The 27,644-nt window shown below is 32.4% G+C and overlaps 1 protein-coding gene across 1 annotated transcript; it reads right to left on the bottom strand.

The window, feature by feature from the left end:
- Positions 1-1,378: 1,378 nt before the first annotated feature.
- LOC127167984 (cortexin domain-containing 1) lies at positions 1,379-25,715 on the bottom strand. Its single transcript, XM_051114431.1, has 2 exons — positions 25,580-25,715; positions 1,379-2,683 (listed from the first exon to the last, which is right to left on the bottom strand). Exon 2 carries the CDS (start codon positions 2,627-2,629, stop codon positions 2,450-2,452), a length of 180 nt encoding a protein of 59 aa, XP_050970388.1. The 5' UTR covers positions 2,630-2,683; positions 25,580-25,715; the 3' UTR covers positions 1,379-2,449.
- Between the last annotated feature and the right edge of the window lie 1,929 nt (positions 25,716-27,644).

The raw sequence follows: 27,644 nt of genomic DNA, 5'->3' as shown, positions 1-27,644 counted from the left end.
TAAATATATTTAAACATTCTAAAATAAATTAAACATTTGTATTTTTGTCAAAAAATAGAATTTTTTGTTGGTCTTTCATCTTTCCTTCATTAGCACTTTTCTCCTCTTTCTCTCTCTCTTTCTCTGTGTGTGTGTGTGTGTGTGTGTGTGTGTGGAGGGTGTGTGTGTCTGGGGTGGGGTGGGGGGATGGTATGTGGTGTGTTTGTGTAGTGTTGTGCATGTATGTGGTGTCTGTGTGGTGTATATGGTGTGTATGTGGTGTGTGTGTGTGTGTGTGTGTCTATGTGTGTGTGAGTGAGTGAACATGTTTGTTTCATGTTGCATTTGTGCTCTAGTACCAGTCCTTCATTTATGTATGGAAATTTTCAGATTTTCAGATATGCCAATTTCTATAATGATGTTCTCTGTTGCAGTCACACTGTTGCAGTGTGTTTGAGTGTGTGTGTGTGTGTGCACGTGTGTGTGAGAGATAGAAAGTTCGTTCCACTTTGAGTTTATGCTCTAGGACCAGGCCTTTATTTAAATGTAAATTATTTCAGATTTAAACTGGATTTACTACTTTTTTTGGACAAACGAACTGAAAAAAAAAAGTTTTTTTCACTTTTCCCATTCATTTTCAACGTGGGGTCAATCTGACCCCAAGGAGACTGAATGGTAAATTTTTGTTTACACACCTTTAGAACAACCGAATCAAGTCTGGATTTATTTGTGTGTTTTTAGATAGATTATTTAGGAGAAGTCACAGAGTCTCATGCCCCTGAGATGAAGGGAACATTTTTAAAAAATTAAGGAAAAGTCCAGTGGGGTCAGCTGGACCCCAAGGAGAGCTTACAAGCAGTATTATTTAAGATTAGCCTAATATTTCACTGTTGTCAAGATTCTTGCCCTGGGAATCCTGGTTTAGTTTGGCCAACCACAAACACCTTTTGTTCCTCAGACAGTTTTTTTTTTTTATGCACTCTTCTTAATTTGTTATAACTTTTGGTCATCTATAGTACTCCAAATGTTTTTCCCGGTCCGACTGATTAGTACAGCCCAAAACAGGACAATAATTAACCAATTTCAGCAACAATAATCAGCAAAATATGCATGTTTTGTTTGGTGCCGCCAAAATGGCTGATTGATGACGCATTGTGAAAACACTCTATAGGTTGAGAACGCCAAAAATTGAACTAAATTGAGAATAATTTAGTTCAATGCAAAATCGTTATTTTTCTGTTCATTACTGTATAGCTGCTGTGAAACTATCTGCATAGTCTGAAGACTTGATTATACTTGAATTCCCCCCAAACTGTAGTGTGACCCCATTGAAATTCCTATTGCATTGTACTCACCAATGGTTGGTGGAAATTCACCAGAAATATTGGAATTACTATAATGTTTATTGTTTGAGAACAGACATATAGCACATATGCATTTTCTCATCAGACAAGACACTGGTGTTTAGTTTTTTGTCCTTCACATGAATGAAGGATACATTCATTCATGACTTCATTTAAATGACTTCAGCGGAGGCACTTGATATCATGCAGCGCAGACTATAGCTCTCTGCAAATGCGTACACTTCGCCAAGGATAGCAGAATCAAACCACATCAGCGGATCAGATCGCAAGAGTCGATAAATGAAAGAGACACAAGCTCTTATAAAGACAACATTAAGATGAATGGAACAGTTCATGGTGTTTTTCATCTTTAGCCATTTCCCCAAGGCCTTCAGCCAAGGTTTTGTCTTCTTTTCGATTAAAATCATACTTTATGCAAGGCTGTCTGTACAAATGCAAATGCTTGACCGTACTGTATTTGTAGTGGTGCTACTAAAGGGGGCGATAGAGTTAACTGCAAATTTCTGTGCCATTAAATTATAAATAAACATGTTGGCTGTTAAGTAACCTCTTAACTAACTGTTGCTCCACCACAACTGTGTAAAATAAAATTGACAGTAGAAGACAGCTATAGCAACCCTTGTGGAAACTCTAAGAACTAGGCTCTGTTTGCTTACAAAATTGCGTCGCTTGCAAAGCTAGAAGTGTTTTCCATGCCTAACGTGGATGCGTTTTTCATTTATCATTATTAAATATAAAAATATACATTTGCTTCCTTTCTATTACTACAAATTCAGGATGCATTGGTTGTGAGAACTGATTTTGGTTTGTTTGTGCTTCCAGTTTGGAGTGATTTCGTCCATCCAGGGGAGGGGCAAAAAAGAGGACATGGGTGTTAAAATCAACTTCATTTCAGGATTCATGCCTTCTTGTTTAATTGTGGTAATTGTGAAGAATTCAAGTTGGTTTCCATAAAGATGTCTTTAAAGCTGGCGGTGCTGAATGCGAAAAGACTAGCAGCCTAAATATCCCATAGTCATCTGTGTACGGGTTGAAACATGATGTTAGGGTTTGTTTGAAGGCAGGTGCATGTTTATTTGCCGAGGTCATGGGGAAAATGTGATCTGCTAGTCGTCCAAGTGCTGCTCCTCCCAGGTGGAGGTGGGAATGGCGCTGTAGGGGTCCATGATGACTTTGGCACAGCGGATGATCATCGCCACCAGCAGCAGACAGAGGAAGGCGATGCACGCCAGGGTCAGACCCTGGTCCACGTCCACAAAAGCGGGGTCTGGCGTTGTCTCCTCCATCGCTTCGGTCTGTCCGCATCGGTCCAGGCCTCTGCTACCATCCTGATCATTTATCTATGGGTGAAGACACAGAGAGAGAAGTAAATTGCTGCCTGCCAGGAAGTCCAATAAACCGAGCTGGCTGAACCAATCCACATAATGGATTTTAGGTTCAGTACACCTTTAAACTCCATCAACAGCATCTGTAGACTGTTGTCGGAATTACCAATCTGTATGCCTTGCTCTGTAAAGTCATCTAAAGGGACAGTTCACTCAGGCGCAGTTCACTATTTTTCGATTGTTTGTGTCTGTTGAACATTTTGGCCAATCATGCTGCATTTTTGAAAGACTTTTCAGTGCCTCTGTATGGACTGAGAGAGCAGTCACTTGTGGATATAACTGTAGATTTGGATTGTAGAATTAAGAAGGCAACAGTTACATTTAGCTCCAGTGACATGGTCAAAGAACTACAGGTCCAGAACAAAAATTTACAATTTACTCACTCCCTTGTCATTCAAGATGTTTATGTCTTTCTTTCTTCAGTTGTAAAGAAATAATTTTTTTTTTGAGGAAAACATTTCTCCATATAATGGACTGCTATGGTGCCCCGTGTTTAAACTTTCAAAATGCAGTTTAAATGCGGCATCAAACGATCCCAAATGCGGTAGAATGGAAGAAGGGTCTTATCTAGCGAAATGATTGGTTATTTTCATTAAAAAAATACAATTTAAATACTTTTAATCTCAAAAGCTCACTCTGTCTTGCTTTGCCTAAACTCTGTGTATTCTGGATCAAGACAGGTTATGTCGAAAAACTCTGACCGTATTTTCGCCCTCAACTTCAAAAATCATTTCAAAATCATCCTACATCGCTGCAGAAGTACCGACCCAGTCTTCTCAAAGTGAACATGCAAAGAAGATCAAACACCCTTAACAAAATAGGTAAACCAGCAATATTAGGGTGATTCTGAATTTGAGGGAGAACATGAGATGGGAGTTTTTCGACATACCCTAAATGTCATTGCACACTGAGTCCAAAATTTTCATCCAAAAATTTCACACGTTAAAAAATAAATACGACCTCACGTTGTGTCAATCACGTTTACATGTCTGCTTCCGAAACTTTCATTTGTCATAAAAAAGTTCAGATCGGGTTCCATTTTCTGCGTTTTTCGCATCTGTGGCAAGCATTTTGAGAGGTGTTTTGACAATTCAAAGCCACCGTACAAGCGAATGCCAGAATACAGAATTGCGTCTGACAAGTTCATCCACTTGCACTTCGTCTCGCAGCACAAAGCACTGTAAAGGTCCTTGTACACTGAGTTCACAGAAATTAGTTTTCTTCTTTATAATATATGGCTTCAGTAACGCTAGCAAAGCATCAACGTTTACTGACATTCTGAAGTAAACTTTGAATCGCCCGGCACAATCCCGCAGCTCCTTAAGGAGGTGCACACAACAAGTATTCTCTCCTTCCTCTCTATATCTTATAATTGGATGGACCCAATATGTCCTTTCTTTCTTTCTTTTTATGAAGAGCATGGGCAACAAACTCATCCTCACTGCTTGAAGATTCCATTTTGTATTGTTTTTTAATTTTTTCGCAACGGATAAATTACTACGCATCGGACTCAGTGTGCAAGGTTTCTGTGTGTGACTAATTTTTAGAATGACGAATACCAAAAAAACCCGCAAATTTCGGAATCTGGAAAAAAAAAAGTTCTGGCAGAGTAAGACAAGACAAGCGTTTGACATTAAAAAGTATATAAATTGTATTATTTTTATGAAAATAACTGATCGTTTCACTAGATAAGACCCTTCTTCCTCAGTTGGGGTTGTTTACAACCGCATTTGGGATCGTTTGAAGCCGCATCTAAACAGCATTTTGGAAGTTCAAACTTGGGGCACCATAGAAGTCCACTATATAAAGAAAAATGCTGAAATGTTTTCCTCAAAAAAACATAATTTCTTTACGACTGAAGAAAGAAAGACATGAACATCTTGGATGACAAGGAGGTGAGTACATTCTCTGTAAATTTTTGTTCTGGAAGTGGACTTCCAGAACATTCTGTTTTTGCAAGCGACACGGTGTACCGGTTGTAAAGACATGGCAAAAGTTCAAGAAAATCATGCTAACTGTTCTGTCGTTGGCTGCACAGGACACTATTTAGAGTCTCAGCCTCAGAGACAAGACAGTGGATTTATTGATTAATTTACTGAATTACTAAATTGATATTTTGACATCTTTCCACTGATGTATTGTTTGTTAGGAGAGGTACACTGCCCTCCAAAAGTTTAGAAACGCCCTAGAAAAGTGGGGTTTTGGACAATATTGACATGAATCCTTTTTAATTTGTGATAATTGAGGGTGCAAAAAAACTAAATACAGAGAAAATCACCTTTAAAACTGACCAAATGAAGTTCTTAGCAATGCATATTGCTAATCAAAAATTAAGGTTTGATGTATGTACGGTAGGAAATTTACAAAATATCTTCATGGAACATGATCTTTATTAATATCCTAATGATTGTTGGCATAAAAGAAAAATCTATACTTTTGACCCTTACAATGTTTTGTTGGCTATTGCTACAAATATACCTGTGCTTCTTACGACTGGTTTTGTGGTCCAGGGTCACATATTAGAATTATTTCTGAAGCTGAAATTTCAGCTTTGCATCACAGGAATAAATTGCATTTTAAAATATATTCAAATAGAAAACAGTTATTGTGAAATATTTCGCAATATTTCTGTTTTTACTCTGTTTTTAAACAAATAAATACAGCTTTGGTGAGCAGAATTAAAAAAAAAAAAAATCTTCTAAAAACTTCATGCACACATCTAAACTCTATACTCTTTGTATTGCATGCTTTGTATTTTTGTGTTTCCCTTGAGGATAATTCTATATTTGTTTCTTTGCTTTATGCGTCTGCTAAATGAATAAATGTAAATGTTTATTTGTCATTGCTCTTATACAGTAATGTGTTTCATACTTTGTAATCATACAGCGTGCTGCATTTATGAGGTTTATGAATCATTGATGAGATCATTAAATAAGTATTATGATCTAATGTTCAGTAATTATAGTGCCTTATTAGTAATTTAAAAGAAGTGCATAGTGATGAAAATGTTTTGCATGATAAGGGTGAGCACAAAGCATGCATTAGTCTCGTGTTAGGAAGCAACGTTTAGTACAGGACAGATCACTGATGCAACAGTTGATCAATCACTAAACAGCATTCATTTAGAGATGATAAGATGCTAAGTATAATTTTGTTGTGATTTTATTTTCTCATTTTTACATCTAGGTATATGGTTAATCAATTCCTGTCGGAAAAGTAGCAGATTATGTGTCAATATCTGCTCTTTTATTCATCTGCTGTAATTTCGGTCAATTTTGTTGTCTGCACACAAAAAGGAAACAAATAAAACCTGTGAATAATGCATTTTTGATTAGCATTGATTGTCTTTTTACTGTCCTTTGGTTATGGCAGGCTGTGAAGTGGATCTGGGACTGGTTATTGACTCTAGTGTTTCATTTAGTGTTGACTATTGAAACTTCATTTGTGCAAGGTCACATTGTTCACCAGCAGGTGGCAGTTAAATATGTTTACACAAATGTATTTAAAGCATTTAATATACAACAAATGCATTCAGATGCATGTAGCTTTATAACGTTCTGAACAGGTTAACCATTTATTCCAGCTAAAATAGTCCTCTGTCTATAATATTGCTTCCTCTAGTGAAAATGTCGACTTGCCTGAATCAGGAGAGAAATATGCACAGATCAAGCCAAAAACAGTTCTTAACAATTATGAGAGGACAACAGTGACAGTTTAAAGTTAAAACAACTTAATGATAAATTTGTTTCCTACAAACATGCTCTTTTTCTCTTCGCAAGATGTTAATTGATGGTCTGGAGTGGTGTGGATTGCTTATGGATTATTGTGACTTTTTATCAGCTGTTTGGACTCTCAATCTGACGGCACCCATTCACTGCAGAGGATCCATTGCTGAGCAAGTGATGTAATGCTACATTTCTACAAATCTGATGAAGAAACAAAGTCATCTACATCTTGGATGGCCTGAGGTTGAGTACATTTTCAGCAAATTTTCATTTTTAGGTGAGCTATTCCTTTCATTTTTTTATCCTTGTAATGTTGTGATTAATCTCAAAGTTGGTTAATGGATCAGAACTCTTTACTGAATCATTTTATCATTTTTTTCAAAGATGGGAGAAATACTTCTGAAACCAGGAACACTGCAAAGGTCACTGTTGCACTCCATTAGTCCTGCAGCTCTGCTGGGTAAGAATGTACTTTTGTAGACAACGGTACTGAACATGTACAGACATTATTTGAACTCATTTTAAGTGACATTATGTGAAGTTAATGAGGTACCGAAAGGCTTTTAATGTGACACTAAGCACAAAAAAATCTCTGTCGTCTTTTTTTAATGCAAGAATGGCATTTTTTTTAGTCTTGGTAAAATGTTTTAACAAGTTATTGTGCAAGAGGCCTTAGATTTCTGCATATTAAGTCTGGTATTAAAGGTTCGTGGGTGTTCTTTTAGTGCGCTTGAGCTAAATAATGAGGTCCAAACCTAGAATGTTCTTTAATGCAGTTCACTCAGTGTACAGAACATTTCTTATTTATCGCAGTGCATTTGAGCACCAAATTCAATATGTGATGCTTCACCGAGTCTTCATATATCAATATGATGATATAGCGCTATTCCAAACAAACCTAATGACCTCCATTTTTACTGAGAATAATATCAATAAACACCAAGAATGGATCAGTGCCTTTAGCCTTTGAATACTAAATAGCCTGGGATGAGTAACCTTATATCAAATCATTATGTTTTTGTTACAATGTACACTCTTAAGAATAAAGGTTCTTTATTGGCATCAGTGGTTCCAGAACCTTGAATATCCATGGCACCTTTCGAATGCAGAAAAGGTTCTCTAGATATTTTAAATGTTTTTCAAAATGGTTCGTTTAAGAACTGTTCAGTGAAAGGTTCTTTGGGGAACCAAAAATGGTTCTTCTATGGCATCACTACGAAAACACCCTTTTGGAACCTTATTTTTAAAAGTGTAGTTATTTATATATAAAATAAATGTAGTAGTACTTAGTTTTGGATGATTCAGTTATTCAAGGAGGTACCTCATTATTATTTTTTTTACTTGCAACTTGATGGACACAAACTAGATGATTTATTATTCACTGACTGATTGTTAAACAGATTCTATAATATAATAATATTAATCATGAGTTATTGATATTATTTTGTGAATGTTTGCTTCGTAAGGTCTTCCTCATCTTGAGAAAAAAGTGGGAGTTTTTTTTCTCACTTTTGCATGTAAATAATGTAAAGCAATTTTGACCACTGTCCTGTCACATTTGTATGATATAATGCAAAACCACTAGTTTGTAGTACAAAACCAACAATGTGCATGGAAAAACCAACGTAAATTTGACTGTAAAGCCAACAAAACTTGTGGATTAGAGAAATCGAATAATAAAAAGGAGACCTTTTTTAAGCCAACAGATTTGGGAGCACAGTCCTTCACAAGGGATAAAAGATTACAGAGAAAAAGAAAGTACAAATTTGCAATCAGCCAATGGGGAAATCAATACAAATTCTTTTCCACAATGCTGCTATGTTTAGTAAGTATGACATTGCTTTGAACCAAAGTTTGTATTCTCTATGCTTATTTTCAGAGTCTTTATTATATTTTGTAGCATTGTATCAATGCATCAGTGCTTGCTTCTTCAACACGACACTTTTTAGTTTTTCCCATGTTCACCATCAAGATCACAATGCACAGTCCAACAGACTCTGGAGACAAACCCGTGGGACTATTGAAGTCTACTTTAATAATGAAACAAATTTCTAATCTGAGAGTCCTCATTGGGGGCCGGACCACATTCCACCTGTGTCAGCAGGTTTGGGATTATCCCAGCATTCATCAAGCCCACAAGCCCTTTCAGGTCTTTGGTGAGGTCCGGTCTTTAATCGGACATGCTGTTGGGTCTTATTTGGGAACGGTAATTAGTGCTCACTCAAGGACGCAGGCAACAGTAACTGTGGCAACCACATTAGCAATTTAATGGAGAATTACTGCTGTCCCCGCCAACCAGAAGACACGGAGAAAGAAACCTTTCATCTTTGAATTAACCCGAGTGTTTGAAAAAGACTCGTTCGCAAAATAATTTAGAAACCGCTTTGTTTGGGGAATAAAAAGCAAACACAAAATAGTACAGAATTAAAAGTGTTTGCTCAGAGATTATCTTTGATAACTAGCTAGCTCTGAGAGATTTCTCAAACTGTCTCATTTGAAAGGAGATGAAAAGCTGATAATTTTTCAGTGTTTGCAACCAAGTTTCCCACTGGAATCAAATCCAGTTTTTGACAAGCTAATTAAAAGCAACACTTTCAATATAGCACATTAAAAAAAATAAACATCTGAGTATACATCACATGTTTGTAAAACTAAGATAAAATGAGACAAAAGGGAAAAGAGTCCTAAAACCCAGAAAGAAGCATTTTTGCATTTCTGGTTCCACCATAATTCGGTTTTCTGTGGTTATCACAAGCTCATAATATTTTCACGTTTTATTCTACAGCATAAAATACATCAGTAATTCATTGCTAACAAGTGACTAAATGGGACTATAGAGGTTGTTGGGACATTAAACATCACAATGCCCAACAGGAAAACTCATCTACTCACTAGACCACTTTTACAGCCTCATTTGTTGTTTATATTGATGCAAACTATTCTAACTCAAACTTTCAGGGAAAATGTTACTTAAATTAAGATTAAAACGGCTGTCAAAAGCCTAAAGGAGAGGTCCACTTCCAAAACAAAGATTCACATATAATGTACTCACCCCCTTGTCATCCAAGATGTTCATGTCTTTTCTTCCTTCTTCAGTCGTTAAGAAATTATGTTTTTTGAGGAAAACATTTCAGCATTTTTCTCCATATAATGGACTGATATGGTGCCCCAAATTTGAACTTCCAAAATGCAGTTTAAAAGCGGCTTTAAACGATCCCAAATGTGGTTGTAAACAATCCCAGCCGAGAAAGAATGGTCTTATCTAGCGAAACGATCAGTTATTTTAATAAAAATAATACAGTTTATATACTTTTTAATGCCGAACGCTCGTCTTGTCTTACTCTGCCTGGACTGTTTTTGTTCTGGTTCATGACAGTTAGTGTATGTCGAAAAACTCCCATCTCGTGTTCTCCCTCAACTTCAAAATAGTCCTATATCACTGTTTTACCTTTTTTGATCTTCTTTACATGTTCACTTTGCAAAGACTGTGTCAGTACTTCTGCAGCGATGTAGGATGATTTTTAAATGATTTTTGAGTTTGAGTTTTTCGACATACCCTAACTGTCTTAAGCCAGAATACACAGAGTTCAAGGAGAGCAAGACAAGGCAAGACAAGTGTTTGAGAATAATAAGTATTTAAATTGTATTTTTTAAATGAAGATAACCAGTCGTTTCGCTAGATAAGACCCTTCTTCCTCGGCTGGGATCGTTTGAAGCCGCATTTAAACTGCATTTTGGAAGTTCAAAGTCGGGGCACTATAGCAGTCCATTATATGGAGAAAAATCCTGAAATGTTTATCTAAAAAAAAAAATTTCTTTACAGCTGAAGAAAAAAAGACATAAACATCTTGGATGACAAGGGGGTGAGTACATTATATGTGAATCTTTGTTTTGGAAGTGGACTTCTCTTTTAATGTTGGTGACTTTTAAGTCATAAATTTATTTATACCAGTCTACATTTAACTTATTACTTTTGCTGATTGTATTTATATTTATTATTTATTGATGAAAAAATGGTTTTCATTAGTCACAGATTATTTTATGCAAAAACTCAGTGCAAAAGTCCTATTGTCATACTGTATAACAAATAATATTTATAATATATTAATAGGATAGAAGTTAAAGATAAAAAGTTGTGGTTTTTAGTCTACATTTTGGCTTTGAGGCTAATCTATGTATCTCTTTGTCTATTCTCTTAAAAGTTAGCAAACTTTTTTATCAGATATATTCATTTAAAATTTACAGTATTTCTTTTGCAGGAAAATATCAAAAAGTACTGATGACTAATGTCTATTCTGAGCTGAGACGTCAACGGCAGTTGCATTTCACGCTTCTAGGAGCCCTGTGAAGAATCTGTCACCAGTAGAGCATCTACTGTGACATAATGAAATATTTGTGATTTATATGTTGCTTGCTAAAAATGTAATTTTGTCTGAATATGGCGACTTTTGAATGACTGTTACTGGAGAAATGCTTTTTGCCCGCATCATGGTTTAGTTACAATATCCACCAGAAGGGCAAACCCAATTTTGGCTGGTTGGTGTAGACTTAAAAAAAAAAATAACGTAGGACATTATTAATTTTATGGAAATTTCCTTTAACCCTAAAACACAATGCAGTGCAGTGTGTATTTCAGAGCAATGCATAAAAACGAATGTAGAAAATTCCCTCATATTAATTATGTATTAGTACATTGTACCATTTTTTTACTGTCTTTTTTTAATGTTAAAGTTCATCCTAACTTAATGTTTCAATACGAAATACATCCACATAGGAAAGACAATTGCATTCAGTAAACGGTTTAATAGGGTTCTTGCAGCTCTGCTGGTTTTGCTAAAAAGCATTCAGCATTAAACAGCACCAGTTGTTCATGTCAGTTGCGCAAATGCTTTGTGATGAGTTATACTTTAGCATTGAAAGTTTGAACAAACAGCCTAACTATGAGCAATAGTACTAGTGTTGATTTCTCTTTGAATCATAACTTAATTAAGCCTCTCAAACACAGCATATATTTTAGCATAATGAATATATGAAAAAGCAATCCTGAAGATTTTAATTGACTTGCAGCATTCACAAAAACATCACAATAATCCACACCACTTCAGTCCATCACTTAACATCTTGTGAAGCGAAAAGCTGCATGTTCGTAATAAACAAATCCATTATTAAGTCATGCTTTAAAGCATTGCTTCTGGCCAAAACAATCCATATTAACGCATCCTCTGTTGTCCAGATCCACCCACAAATTTGTTTTGAACAGCTTTTCTGCTTGTTTTCAGTGCTTGATCTATGCATATTTTTCTTCTGATTCAGACAAGATGGCTCTTTCACTGGAGAAAGCAATGTTCAACATCACAATGATGGATTTGTTTTCTACAAACACTCAGCTTTTCCCTTCACAAAGCATTAATTAATGGACTGAAGTGCTGAAAGTGAGTACATTTTCAGCACATTTGAGTGAACTATTGCTTCTCTAAAAGCAAGTATTAAAACACTAATAATAACTAGATGAGTAAAGTTTGAGAACAAACTTTTAAGTTGGCTTGAGAAAGCCTAGTCTGAAAGTTTGAAGCAGTTGTAAAAGCATGAAAGATCATGTTGCTGGCATGATTTAGCACATTGTTTACATGATTTAACATGTTGTTAGAATGATTAGCATGTTACTAGCCTGTTGCTAGCATGATTACTATGTTACTTGCACATTGTTAGCATAATTAGCATGTTACTAGCATGATTCTAACATGATTAGCCTGTTACTAGCATGTTGCTAATATGATTAGCAAGTTACTAGCATGTTGTTAGAATGATTAGCAAGTTACTAGCACGTTGCTAGCATGATTAACAAGTTACTAGCATGTTTCTAGCATGGTTTTAACATGATTAGCATGTTACTGACATGCTAAGTTACTAGCACGAGGCTAGCGTAATTAGAAAGTTACTAGCATGATTCTAGGATGATTAGCATGTTAATAGCATGATTAACAAGTTACTAGCATGTTACTAGCATGATTAGCATGTTGCTAGCATGATTCTAACATGATTAGCATGTTAGTAGCATGTTGCTACCATGATTAGCAAGTTACTTGCATAATTCTAGCATGAATAGCAAGTTACTAGCATGTTTTTTAACATGATTCTAACATGATTAGCATGTCACTAACATGTTAAGTTACTAGCATGTTACTAACATGATTAACATGTTACTTGCATGTTGCTACCATGACTAGCAAGTTACTAACATGATTCTGGCATGATTAGCATGTTACTAGCATGTTGTTAATATCATTAGCAAGTTACTAGCATGTTTCTAACATGATTCTAACATAATTAGCAAGTTACTAACATGCTAAGTTACTATCATGAGGCTAGCATAAATAGCAAGTTACTAGCATGATTCGCATGTTACTAGCATGTTGCTACCATGATTAACAAGTTACTTGCATGATTCTAGCATGATTAGCAAGTTACTAGCTTGTTTCTTACATGATTCTAACATGATTAGCATGTTACTACCATAATAAGCAAGTTACTAGCATGATTCTAGCATGATTAGCATGTTATTAGCATGTTGTTAATATGATTAACAAGTTACTAGCATGTTTCTAACATGATTCTAACATGATTAGCATGTCAGTAACATGCTAAGTTACTATCATGAGGCTAGCATAATTAGCAAGTTACTAGCATGATTAGCATGTTACTAGCATGTTACTAACATGATTAGCATGTTACTAGCATATTGCTAGCATGATTCTAGCATGATTAACAAGTTACTAGCATGTTTATTGCATGTTTCTAACATGATTCTAACATGCTAGCATGATTCTAACGTGATTAGCATGTTACTAACATGCTAATTTTCTAACATGAGGCTAGCATAATTAGCAAGTTACTAACATGATTCTAGCATGATTAACATGTTACTAGCATGTGTCTAGCATATTAGCAAGATAGAAGTTACGTGAGGCTAGTGTCGTTAGCATAGTGTAAATGGATTAGAAATAATACAGGGAAGCTTGATTTAGTCTCAAATGATTCTGGGAGTTTGCAAGCAAGTAAAGCAAATATTAGCATAAACAATGTTGAATTTTCTCTTTCAGGTCAACTACTGTCACGGCAGAGCAACAATCTGAAGAGAATCTTCCTTAAGTAAGTTAAACTGTCAGTATTTTTATTGCTACAGGAAGCTACCTGAGTATTAAAACATTATGATGCAGACATTATTACCACCAAAGCGATGCAAGAGAGCGTATTTAGTTTACATTTGCAGTCCACGTATCTGATTGTGTACTTGCATGCTGAATGTTTCTGTCCTCAGTTGAGTTTGTCGTATTGTAGCCACATGTTTTGCTGATTAAAGGGTCTTCAAAAAGCTGTCGTTGGAGATAAATTTGTTCCGCGGCCGTTATCATTTAGGCTGTGATAATGTGCGACATTTGCAGTATTTTGATAATTGGCTGCTGTGATTAATGACTCTGCTATTGAGGGTGTTAGACTGTCGAAGCTGGGATGGGAGATAACGCCTGTGTGTGTGAGGCAGAAACTTCAGTGCCACTCAGGCCTGACATGAAGAACAACTCAATTTACGAGTGACTAGAGGGGAAAATACATTCTTGGACCTTTTTGGACTGTCTTATGTGTGAGGCTTTGTTGGGTTGTGTTGCATTGTGCCAAAAATGGAAGCTAGCAGATAATAAAATCATTTATCACGGCGGGGGATGGGAACTGTAAGGAATTTATCCATTATCATTCCAGTTCAGATGACACTATGACACTTTTTTAACAAGATTCACTAACAATTCCATTATCATTCATTCATTTATAATGACTCATTTGATAATTATAAATAATAATTATAAATGAAATACAATTCATATAAACATTAGCTTTTTATTCATTAAAAATATTTTATTTCATATATTTATTTTTTATGTATTTGTTATATATATATATATATATATAGATTATACTTAAATACATTTACAAAACGGTAAGTGTATTTGAGCAGCTACACCGCATAAAATAAGACTTTTTATAGATTTAATCATACAAGTGTATTTTGTCTTATAGCACTGGAAGATTTTTGACTTTATTAAACTTTTTTTTTCTTTAGTCATTTAAACTTAAATTAGGCATAAAAAATTCTCACTGCAGTAAGACAAAATACACTCATATGAAATATTCTCTGACAAAATCTATCTAATGTAATTCAGCATTGAATTCAGCATACTCTAAGGATTTAAAGATATTACTAAATTTAATTCACTACAAACTGTTCTTGTTATATTAATTAATACATAAATACTGTATATAATCCATTAATATAATAATATTATATTTTATTATTAATTATTATAATTATTTCTTTACTGTTAAAGCTAAAAATAATGAATAAAAAGCTGTTCATGTTATATCAATTAATACATAAATAATGTATAATATATATATAATTAATATAATAATTATAATGTTTATTAATAATTCTATTTTAACTAATTATTATAAATAATTAATTTATAATTATAATTGTAGAAACCTATAAAAAGCTATTCGTGTTAATTAATACATAAATAATATATAATTCATTAATATAGTAATTATATTTTCATTAATAATTATAATATTATTATAATTATTGTTTTCTCTAAAAACTAAAATTAATGAATAAAAACCTAGTCATGTTATATCAGTTAAAACATAAATAATGTATAATTATAAAATAAATTAATTTAATAATTCTATTTTTATTAATACATTTTTATTAATTAATTATAATAATTAATTAATTTTATAATTAGAATTATTTAAAAAAAATTATATACAAAGTTCTTTCCAAGTAAATGTACCCTTCTCAATGATCTTAAGATATTTGAACTGGAATATAAATACAAAAATACTAAATAAAATTTTTTTTTTTTTTTTTTTTATTTCACATGTTGAGTTTAAATAAATGTAATACAGTGAAACTCTGAACAGTATGAATAACCAGCAGTTGTCACAAAGAATAAACCGACAACATGAATGATTCATGACTGATTTTGACTAATTCAAGAAAAAGAATGAGTTCATAAGAGTCATTTGTTCATGAATCGGACTACACAGGTCATGTTTTATAGTTGCTGTTGTGCGTGATCAGTGAGACCAATGCAATATAATGCTGTGATTTTATTCCAGCCTTTCTAATGTTTTGTGAGTGTTTTTAATTCAGACTATGCTCAGCATTTCTTCTGCTGTTTCTCTGTAGATTCAGTCATGCTTTAGGAAACACTATTAGATTATTTCAGTAGTGTTTCATGCGCTTTGGCAGAAGAATACAGACATTCAGAAACTGTTAATCAAACCGAAAGGCATGGAAATCATACGGTTCCCGTATTATATGCAACTGGTTCTCGATTCCCAGCTGTAATCACAGCCATCTGTCATGATGAAACCCAGAGACAGCACATCTGTTCAGCCCAATCCTGCAGCACGAACACACACTCACACTTTCTGTACGGCGGTTTGTTGAGTAGCTCTGGACGTTACAGAAGCGTCTGATGGGGATTACAGATCTTTTACACAGACAAGCAGCTCCTCCATTACACTTCTGTTTGTTAGTGCGTTTGTATTTAACCCCAGGGATCAATTTTCTCCTAATACCTCTTACACTTTTCCCTTCACCCTCCCTTTTTTCTCTTTATTATGGTCAATCTTCTCTCGCTCTATTCCCACTTGTTTTTCTCTCACACTCTCTTCTCTTGCCACATCATCTATCTGTCTTCTAAAACAACTGCTTGCTGTTCCAAACTCATATGCTGTTATTTTTATTCTGTGTAATTCATCAAGACAATTTTTACAGGGTTTAACCCTTGAATGAGGATGATTGTTATGACCCAAATTAATCCAAATTGAATTCAATACAATTTATGAGAACATATGTTTTTAGCAAGATTTTTAACATTTGTTTTTCACTAAATGTCATATTATTATTATTATTATTATTATTATTATTATTATTATTATATATTTTTTTATTATTATTTTTTTTATTTCAAACTGTTTTCCTGTAAAATCTGAAAATCCTTTAAATAAGATAAATGTATTTGAGCAGCAATGCTGCATAAAATATTAGGATTTGTTTTTATAGATTTAATCTTTAAGTACATGTGTATTTTGTCTTACTGCAATGACAATTTTACAGGGTTTAACCCTTGAATTAGGTTAAAATAATGAGTATGATTGTTATGATCCACATTTTTTCAAATTGAATTAAATACAATTTATGAGAACATGTTTTTAGCAACTATTTGTTTTTCAATAAATGTGAATATTATAAATAGGATTTATAAAAGTATGTTTTTAATTTAAAAAAAAATCAAATTTTTTTTTTTTTATTAAAATGTTATTTTTCTCTCTATTTTAAAAAAATTCTATTTAACATTTTAATTATTATTATTATTATTATTATTATTATTATTATTATTATATTTTAGACGATGAGTTTCAGCTACATTTACACACGATAAAAAATAAAAAAAAATTATAAAATTGTCCGGCAAATGCATAAATGCTATCTACTATCAGTTTGCTATCTACTATCAGTTTGTTTCTACACCAAATTGTTTTCAATCTGACATATTTTTTCAAAATTGTATATTTTTTTTTATTATTATTTTTTAATTAAGAAATTTATTATTATTGTTGTTGTTGTTGTTGTTATTGTTATTATTATTATTATTATTATTATTATTATTATATTTTATTTTATTTTATTTTATTTTATTTTATTTTATTTTATTTTATTTTATTTTATTTTATGAGAAATAGTCACACAATTACAAGAAAAACCATCCTGGTCAAAAATATTTTCTATTTTATTTTTTGTTAAAATTAACTAAATGTTATTTTACATAAAATGTTATTTTTGGTCAAAAATTTTTCTATTTTATTTTTTGTTAAATGTTATTTTTTCAAAATTGTATATTTTTTTTTATTATTATTTTTTAATTAAGAAATTTATTATTATTGTTGTTGTTGTTGTTGTTATTGTTATTATTATTATTATTATTATTATTATTTTTATTTTATTTTATTTTATTTTATTTTATTTTATTTTATTTTATTTTATTTTATTTTATTATTTTAGATAGTGGATTCAATTTTCAGCAAACTTTACATGCATAAGCTGATAAAAAAAAAACAAAAAACGATGCCCTCAGTAAAGAGTACAGGTTTATTTTCTGCTTCAAAATGTCATGTTTTCAGTGTGTTACTTGCCATTTCCTTGTAATTAATTTTAAAATTAACTATCAGTTTGTTTCTCCATCAAATTGTTTTCAATCTGACATAACAAAATACATAATTAGCAGGCATGTTAATGACCCTAAATGAGAAATAGTCACACAATTTCAAGAACAACCACCCCGTCGACAGCCATGCAACTCAGACGCATTAACAAAGTCAACAAAAGATGTAAGCCACAGCTGAACGCTGATCTTCTAACACTTCACAGCATCCGATCATTTGATTTCACATGTTTGTCTGGATCGGATGATTGGGGGCAGCTGAGGTGATGTGATTTCTTTTAGCAGAGTGAGGGAGGAATCCAGCCAAAAGCCTTTAAATCAATTCCCTCACAATCCCAATGGCAACAAGCCCACACGAGTTCACTTGTTCTTACTTTGCTGCTTCTCATCAGGACAAGTGAGCCTACGGTTCTGTTCTTAGTTGGCACTGAAAAGTCTACAAATCAAATAAACGACTTCATATTAGTGTCAGGTAGATGTATAATATCATATCATTTCTGAGTGAATTGTTTACCGGGCTAATGATGGGTTTTGTGTATTGGGCTCATCATTAATTTGACTCCATTTTTCAGGGCCATACAGGTAGTTGTGTTGTTTTCTAGTTTGATTTTGTTGCAACAAAAAATAAAGAACTGTTTAGATTATAAATAAATTTTGGCGGTCTAATGAAGTATTTTATGCTCACCAAGGTGAATCAAAAATACAGTAAAAACAGTAATATTGTGAAATATTATTTCAGATTAAAATAACAGTTTTTTATGTGAAACTATTGTAAAATGTAATTTTAAAAACTTAATTTTAAGCGTCATTACTCAAGTTTTCAGTGTCACATGTTCCTTCAGAAATCATTCTAATATGCTGATTTGCTGTTCAAAAAACATTTATTATTATCATAAATGTTAAAAAAATTGTTTCCAAATAAAGTTTCCAAACAGATTTTTAAATATATATATATATATATATATATATATATATATATAATATATATAGCAGAATAGCATTTGGCAAGGATTCATTTCAAAAAGGATTTTAAAATAAATATTAATGCCTATTGCAAAACAAGTATCTGCAAAGTGGTTTTAAAACAATAATAATAATAATAATAACAATAATAATAATAATTATTATTATTATTATTTGCTTCTTTTTTTTTTTTTTTTTTTTTTTTTTTTTGCAAAATAATGATTGTTACCAAACAGGTCTTCAAATATTTACTGAGTCCAAGGCTTGGGTAAATATTAAAAATACATATAATTAAATAAAATTAAAAAATAAATAAATAAATGAATAAATACATTTTAATAAATAAAATAATTATTAGGCTTTTGATTAGGATTTTGAGGTTTATCTGGTTTGCATGGCCCTGCTGGTAGATGCTGGAATTGCAAACTTTGGTTCAAACAGGCATATTTTTTAATTAAAAGGTATTCAAAAGTATTGCATTTATTGTATCTAATATTTCATTATATTACTGTTGTTCAAAAGTTTGTGGTGGTCTAATAAAGTATTTTATGCTCATTAAGGCTGATCAAAAATACAGTAAAAACAGTAATATTGTAAAATATTATTTTAGATTAAAATAACTGTTTTCTGTTTGAAACTACTGTAAAATGTAATTTTATTCCTGTGATAAAATCTGAATTTTCAGCATCATTACTCCAGTTCTTAGTGTCACATGGTCCTTCAGAAATCATTCTAATATGCTGATTTGCTGTTCAAAAAACATTTATTATCATCAATGTTGAAAACAGTTGTGTTGCTTCATATTTTTGTGGAAACGGGTACATTATAAATGTCACTTTTGGTCCATGTAATTTGTCAGTGCTGAATAACAAGATTAATTTATTTAAAAAAAAAATCTTACTGACCCAAACTTTTTAAATGCATTACCATTTAGGTAGCTGAAATGTAGCTTTAAGTCATTTTTAAGTACTTTTATAAGTAGCTAACTACTTTTTCAAAAGAAACTTAACTCCTGAAGGCTACTTCAATATAATTAGCTATCAGGACATTTAGTAGCTGTTATAATCAATCCAGGAAGAAACTTCCAGCACCTCTGGCCCAGCAGCGTTTTTTATTATTGACAGAGACTTTTACTGTGACAACATGAATTTTATTAACACTCAAAAAGAGATGGAGCCTTTACTCTCTGAAAATGATCGAAATATTTGTATGCAAGTACACAGACACACTCCCACATTTTGCATACTTAACATGTTGTTTACTTGTGGTAAGAATTTATTACTCAAGACAATCTTGTTTAAGTTTAGCTAAAGCCATCATGTTTATAGCTACCTGAATATTCAATGGCATCAGTTTGGAAGTTCAGACATATAAGCATGTTTTGGAGTATGCTGGCTACGAATTCACATGCATCTACTTGAACGCTTGAGTAAATAGTATCAGGCGTTAGTTTGCATAATGTGTTTTGTTTGTGTCTATGCATGTTTTAACAAGTTATTGTTTAGCTAACTGACAGTGTTGTGGCGCAACAGGAGACTAGTTAAGATTGCCAATAAAGTACACATGCTAGTGTTATTTTGGTATTATTTATATGTTATTATAGTATTTACTAATATCTAGAATGATGATTTATTTTTAGATTTTCAGTTGTCAATTTATTTTTGTGACTTTGTGATATTAGGTCATTTGAGTACTTATTTCAGTTTGTTTCCAATGCAACATTAAAATTTTCCATCTAATATTTAAGTTTTGTTATTTTAGTTAATGAAAACCATTTTTAATAGCTGTAGTTTGAAATAACAATAACAACACTAACACACACACAATTATAGGCAAGTTTCCAAGAGAGCATTGGTCAGTGTCACATCTGTTTGCACCTAGTGCTTATTCCAGATAAATCACAGCTACTTATGCCAATATTGATGCGTTTAATCATTTCTAAATGGCGATGTACTCTGATACAGATCCTTTTATCACCAGTTCAACAGCTTCATTCATTATTAAAGCTGCAATGTGTTTTTCTACGTCCACCAAACAGAAGACAACTTTCACATTCTTCTAGGTAACGGAAAGCTTCAATAATAGGGTTTAAAAAAAAAAAAACTTGGCTCTGCCTTATCCTTTATCAACTGCACTGGCTGTATTGTCATCTAAACAGCCCTGCCTCAGTTTCTAATCATTCAGGAATGTCAAAACAAAGGAAAAATGGATTTCATGCTATTCAGCTAGATGAAAAAACACATTTTATAGTTTCAAAAGTGTGTATGTGTGTGTAAGCAGCAGTTCAAAGAATTTACCTTTTTTCATTAAATAAAAAAAAAAAATACAACAGAAGTACGATGGCAAGCTAAATTTAAGTTCGTCAAGTTCTTCAAACTATGATACTTCAATCGAGTTAAAATAAATGTATCCATTGATCATAAATGTGCAGGGTTATTTTGGAATGTTAAAAATATCTACTGCAGAAAAAAAAGGTTTTCAAGCTAGTTTTTAAGTAATTATTAATGGTCTATTGCAAAATAGTGATTATTTCCAAACATAAATTAATTCAAACATAAAATAAATTAAAAAAAATAATAATAATAACAAGAAAGACTGAAACATGTTTTCAAATAAATGTTGAAATGTTTATTGCAAAATAATGATTGATATCAATAAGATTTTTAAGTAAATGTATATTGCAAAAACAATTGTTTCCAGACAGGTTGTAAATGTGATTTGTATTTTTATTTTTTTTTATGAATGATTTCCGATTTCAGATTTTTTCAATGATTTTCATACGAATGATTATTGCAAAATAATGATTAATATCAAACAGGTTTTCAAATAAATATTACTGTCTATTGCAAAATAATTGTTTTAAAACTCAAAAAATGAATTAAAACAAAATTAAACATAAAATTAAAACAATAAAGATTGAAACACTTGTTTAATATGTTTATTGCAAAGTAATAATTAATATCAAAAATATTTTTAAGTAAATATGAATGTCTGTTGCAAAATAATGATCGATTCCATGCAGGTTGCAAATAAATGTGATTTTAAAAAATATACTTAAAAATAAAATAATTATTAATATCAAACAGGTTTTTAAATAAATATTAATGTCTATTGCAAAATAATTGTTTTCGACATAAATTAAAATGTACTTTAAACAAAATAAATTAAACAGAAAGTAAATGTAAAAAAGAAAACAACACAAAAAAGAAAGAAAGATTGAAACATGTTTTCAAATAAATATGAATGTCTTTTTGCAAAATAATGATGGTTATCAAACAGGTTTTCAAAGAACTGAATTCTCATTAATACTGGGTTCAATGTTTGGGTAAATATTAAAAGAAAATAAATAAATAAAAAAAAATGTTGGAATTGCACACTTTGGTTCTAACAGGCATATTTCTATTGCAAAATATAAATCAGTAATATTTCTTTATATTACTGTTGAAGTTTTACTAGAGACAGAATTTCTTTTGGAGACTCTTAAAAGCATCAAATTGACTGTTATTTTCATTTGTACCTGTCATTGAGATGAATGAGAATGCTAATGCACTCTTCATGTATTCTAGACTTTTAAGGTTATTTAACCAAACACTTTCTGTCTGCTGCTATTATTCTTTCATTCTGTCTCTCCTGCCGTTTTCCTCACGTCTCTCTGGCAGGATAGTTCATATCTTGGTGCCCAGAAAATATTCCTCGAATTAATTTCCTCTACGACCTCCATCTACCCCAATAAACCTCAGGTCCTCGCCGGACAGTTTAAAGCTCAATTTAAGTTTTATAATCAGCGCTAAAGTCCGCTGACTATGAGGGTCTTCACTTCCGCAGGTTTAAAAGTTTCACAGTCACAGTTTTATTTGGAGGAGAGAGAACAAGGTGGCAACGATTTAACATTTCCAATGAGATTATTAACAAAATCCATGAAAGCACGAGTTAAAATAATGGGAGCGACGCTGTGATCCGCAGGCTAAAGAGTGAAAGTAAAAATGAATAAGCTATGCTTTAATAAATCATATTGGTCATGATTCCAGCACAAATCGATGAAGTGTGTTTGCTAGTATAATCTTTCATCTTTAATAGTCTGGCACCAACACACGTTAAATATAAAGGAACATTCTTGTCAGTGGGTTTGCTGAAAAGTGAGAATATTAGCTTTGCTATGGTTATTTTATGCAATAACAGAGTACGTTTTCATATTAGCAGCTATTAGCTGCATTTCCCTCAGTTTAATTTCATTTTATACTTTTTGAAACTGAGAATAGTTAAATAAATTGCCTTGCTCTTTGATAAGTAAACTTCTTGGACATAAATTCAAGGCAGGAGTCTTCAGGGGCTGGTTGATATATTGAATGAAAGATTTTGCTTGCAATATAAAATTAAAAAGTCATTGCGAATATGCTTTAATGTGCTTTTTATTTGGCCATTAGCTCTTCTAAAGACCGTGTCGTTAGATTACTTCTGCTATCCTTTTTTATGTTGCCACTTGTGAGTATAAGGCCATTAGGATGAATTCAGAGTAAAGCTGTTTACAACCCATTTTGATTTCTTAAACAGAGTAAAAAAAAAGGACTTGATTTTATCAGTCAGAGCTGATTTGTTTGTGCAGTCTTTTTATGACAGGTGCTTGGAGGTAAAGCATTATAAATAAAGACATTTATAATGTTACGAAGGATTTCATATAAATGCTGGTCTTCTACCAATCATAGAAACCTGAAAAATTCTGTTCAGCTGTTTTCAACATAAAAATAGTAAATGAATATTTTTGAGCAGCAAATCAGAATATTAGAATGATTTCTGAAGGATCATGTGACTGGAGTAATGATGTTAAAAATTCAGCTTTGAAATCACAGGAATGAATTATATTTTAAAATATATTCAAATAGAAAACAGTAATTTTAAATAGTACAAATATTTCATTAACGTTTTTGCTTTACTTGGATCAAATAAATGCAGGCTTGGTGAGCAGAAGAGACTTCTTTAACAAACATTAAAAATCTTACTGTTCAAAAACTTTTGACTGGGGTGGGGAGAATTATAGAAATTAAATATTTTTATTTAGCAGGGATTCTCTAAATTGATCAAAAGTGATGATAAAGGCATTTATAATGTTACAAAAGATTTCTATCTCAGATAAATGCTGTTCTTCTATTTATCAAAGAAACCTGAAAATATTCTATTCAGCTGTTTTCAACAATAAATAAATAAATAAATGTTTTTTGAGCAGCAAATCAGAATATTAGAATGATTTCTGAAGGATCATGTTATTGGAGTAATGATGCTAGAAATTCAGCTTTGAAATCACAAGAATAAATTACATTTCAAATATATTTAAATAGAAAACAGTCATTTTAAATAGTACAAATATTTCATTAACGTTTTTGCTTTACTTGGATCAAATAAATGCAGGCTTGGTGAGCAGAACGGAGTTATTTAAAAACATTAAAAATCTTACTGTCCAAACACTTTTGGCTGGTTGTTTATATAATATATTTATATTAACTTTATTATATTTAACTAACTATATCATACTGTATAAACACTTTTCACTCAGATATTGTTAGTACATTTCACAACTAATTACTAAGACGTGGCAAGTAACACTGAGTTAAACATTTTAGGACCAAGGAATTTTTCAGCGTATGTATGAGTATAAATATGTTATATATGTATATATATGTATGTATATACGTGTGATTCATAACGTCTAAAATGATCTGTGGTGTAATGTTCTACTGTAGATGCATTTTTTGTTTTCTCAGCACATTTTCAGCATGTCGCTCATGTGTTTCTGTGCTGTATGTGATAATTAATACAGCCCACCTTCAAAATGTTGACAGTCGCCTGAGAGCAGCAGCCATGTAGGAAATGATTAGAGTGATTCAGATTGTGCTATAGCACGCAGGAACGACTTTAGATATGAATCAGGAGCTGGGATTAGAGACACGCTTCTCTAGCTTCCTCTTACCTTCATTACAGTGCCGATAAAAAATATTTAAAGAAAGTCCTGATCATCATTTTGAATTTAATACATGCAGTCAGAATGTTGCAGTCACCCTGTTTGACTTATTTAGATGTCAAGAATAATTCTAGCATCTTAATTTAAATCCTCTTTAAAAAATACATTGATCAGCTGATGAGTCAAAAACAGCTTTCGACTATAAAATGTAATAAAATAATGTTCTGGATATTTTAAAGATTTTTTAAAATCAGTCATACAATTTTTATTTTATACCTAGAGTTACAATTGCTAAAATATTATCTGACCGCTATGAGCAACAGTTTTAGCATATATTCTTATTAAGTTCTAAACAGTGACCCAGAAATAAAATATACAGTACAGAAGTTTGAATTCAAAAGGCTATAGCAAACATGCCAAAAATCATCACATTTTAGTGATAAAGTCAGAGACCTTTTTCTCAAGGAGAAAGATATTGTGATGATTTGTGAATAGCTCATCTGTGCTTTAAGAAATTTAAAGCGTTACAGTTGTCTGACTGAACAGGTTTTTCACACCGATTGCATTAAGACTGAACGATTGGCAGGCAAAACCATCACGGAAGGGCTTTCATCTTTAAGGCTGGGAAAACTTTCTGCATTCTCTTGGCTGTGAAAGACAACTCAGTTATTAAATCAAGATAAAGTCCACACTCCTCAACAAGCAGCTTTGAATTGGTTAAAGCAGTAAAACTGCCTCTCGTTCAATGAAACATGCAACAATTCTTTGATTCTTGACAGGATCCAAACTAACCAGACCTGACACGCTATAAACGGGCTCCCGTTTGGGGTTTCCGTTCGGACTCCCCGCGGCTGAAGCTAGGGTTCGAGTGGCTAGCAGAGCAGCGGAAAGACGTGACAAGAGGAGAGAAAGGTCATGGTCCTACCTGAACTCACATCCCGTGGAGCAGAAAGTGTGGATGAAGTGTGTTTCCTGATGCATGCTGCAGAGCGGCTGACACTGAGACACTGGTGCTGCTGCAGCTGAGCGCTCACTCTTACTGCATTGCTTCTGAACACACACACACACTCACAGAGAGAGAGAGAGAGAGAGAGAGAGAAAAAGTGTGAGTGTGAAAATGGAAGTGAGGGACTCACACTCCACATAGTGTACCTATACTCAGACAAAATGTACTGTTGTGTAGAATGTCTGAACAAATCTTATCTATCTATCTATCTATCTATCTATCTATCTATCTATGTTTGTCTGTCTGTCTGTCTATCAGTGCTGGGGTAATGCATTACAAGTAATACAGGTTATGTAATCAGATTACTTTTTTCCAAGTAACTAGTAAAGTAACGCATTTAAATTTACATTGAAATATCTGAGTTACTTTTTCAAATAAGTGACTCAAGGTACTTTTTTTCTCATTTATTCACTGACACCTCTCCTGTTCTTGTGTTGAGAGAAATCAGGAGAGACAGAGGCACTTCCTTTGGCATGAAGTTTATTAATTTCACTTTTAGTGTGAAAGGACCTTTACAGTTGCCAAAAATATAACTTTTGAGTGTTTTAGTTATTAAAAAACAAATAAGCAAGCCCAGCCCAGGTGATTAAAAGTAACACAAAAGTAACATAATGCATTACTTTTTGTAAAAAGTAACAAAGAAAGGCAATTAGTTACTATTAATTAATTATTTATTTGGAGTAATGCAATATTGTAATGCATTACTTTTGAAAGTAACATTCCCCAACACTGAAGTCTGTATATCTGTCTGTATATCTATCTGTCTGTCTGTGTTAGGGTAACGCATTACAAGTAACACAAGATATGTAATCAGATTACTTTTCTCAAGTAACTAGTATCTATCCATCTATCTAGCTATCTAGCTATCTGTCTGTCTGTCTGTCTATATCTATCTATCTGTCTGTCTAACAGTGTTAGGGTAACACATTACAAGTAACACAATATGTAATCAGATTTCTTTTTTCAAGTAATTAGTAAAGTAACTGTCTGTCTGTGTTAGGATAATGCATTACAAGTAACTCATGCTATGTAATCAGATTACAGACAGATATCTGCCTGTCTATCTGTCTATCTCTGTCTATATATCTGTTTGTCTGTCTATCTCTGTTTATATATATGTCTGTCTATCAGTATTAGGGTAATGCATTATAAGTAACTCAAATTATTTAATCAATTACTTTTCTCAAGTAACTAGTAAAGTAATTGTCTGTGTTAGGGTAATGCATTACAAGTAACACAAGTTACGTAATTATGTAATCAGATTACTTTTCTCGAGTAACTAGTAAAGTAATGGTCTGTCTGTCCGTCTGTCTATGTTAGGGTAATGCATTACAAGTACAAGTAATCTATCTGTCTACCTATCTATCTATCTGTGTGTCTGTCTGTCTGTCTGTCTGTCTATCAGTATTAGGGTAACGCATTATAAGTAACTCAAATTATTTAATCAGATTACTTTTCTCAAGTAACTAATAAAGTAACTGTCTGTCTGTGTAAGGATAATGCATTACAAGTAACTCATGTTATGTAATCAGATTACAGACAGATATCTGCCTGTCTATCTGTCTGTTTGTTTATATATCTGTCGGTCTGTCTGTCTATCAGTGTTAGGGTAACGCATTATAAATAACAGAAGTTACGTAAACCGATTACTTTTCTTAACTAGCTAGTAAATTAACTGTCTGTCTATCTCTCTGTTTGTCTGTCAGTGTTAGGGTAATGCATTACAAGTAACTTATGTAAACAGATTACTTTTCTTAAGTAATTAGTAAAGTAACTATCTATCTGTCTATCTATCTATCTATCTGTCTGTCTATCTGTCTGTCTGTCTAGAGGGATTTTGGGCATGTTTTTAAAAAAAGAGACTTTTTTAAAAATATCTTTTTCAATTTATTCATACTAGTTTGGAATGACAAGAGGGTGAGTAAATGATGACAGAATTAAAAACTTTTTTTTGAACTATCCCTTCACCTGCAGTCAACACATC

This window comes from Labeo rohita, chromosome 7 (genome assembly GCF_022985175.1).
Source record: "Labeo rohita strain BAU-BD-2019 chromosome 7, IGBB_LRoh.1.0, whole genome shotgun sequence".
Classification (NCBI taxonomy): Eukaryota; Metazoa; Chordata; class Actinopteri; order Cypriniformes; family Cyprinidae; genus Labeo; species Labeo rohita.
Note: the sequence above shows the minus strand (reverse complement) of the source record. Positions and strands in the feature narration are given on the sequence as shown.

Excerpts from the sequence above, each read along its gene's own strand:
- LOC127167984 (XM_051114431.1), bottom strand. The coding sequence starts at position 2,629 with ATGGAGGAGACAACGCCAGACCCCGCTTTTGTGGACGTGGACCAGGGT.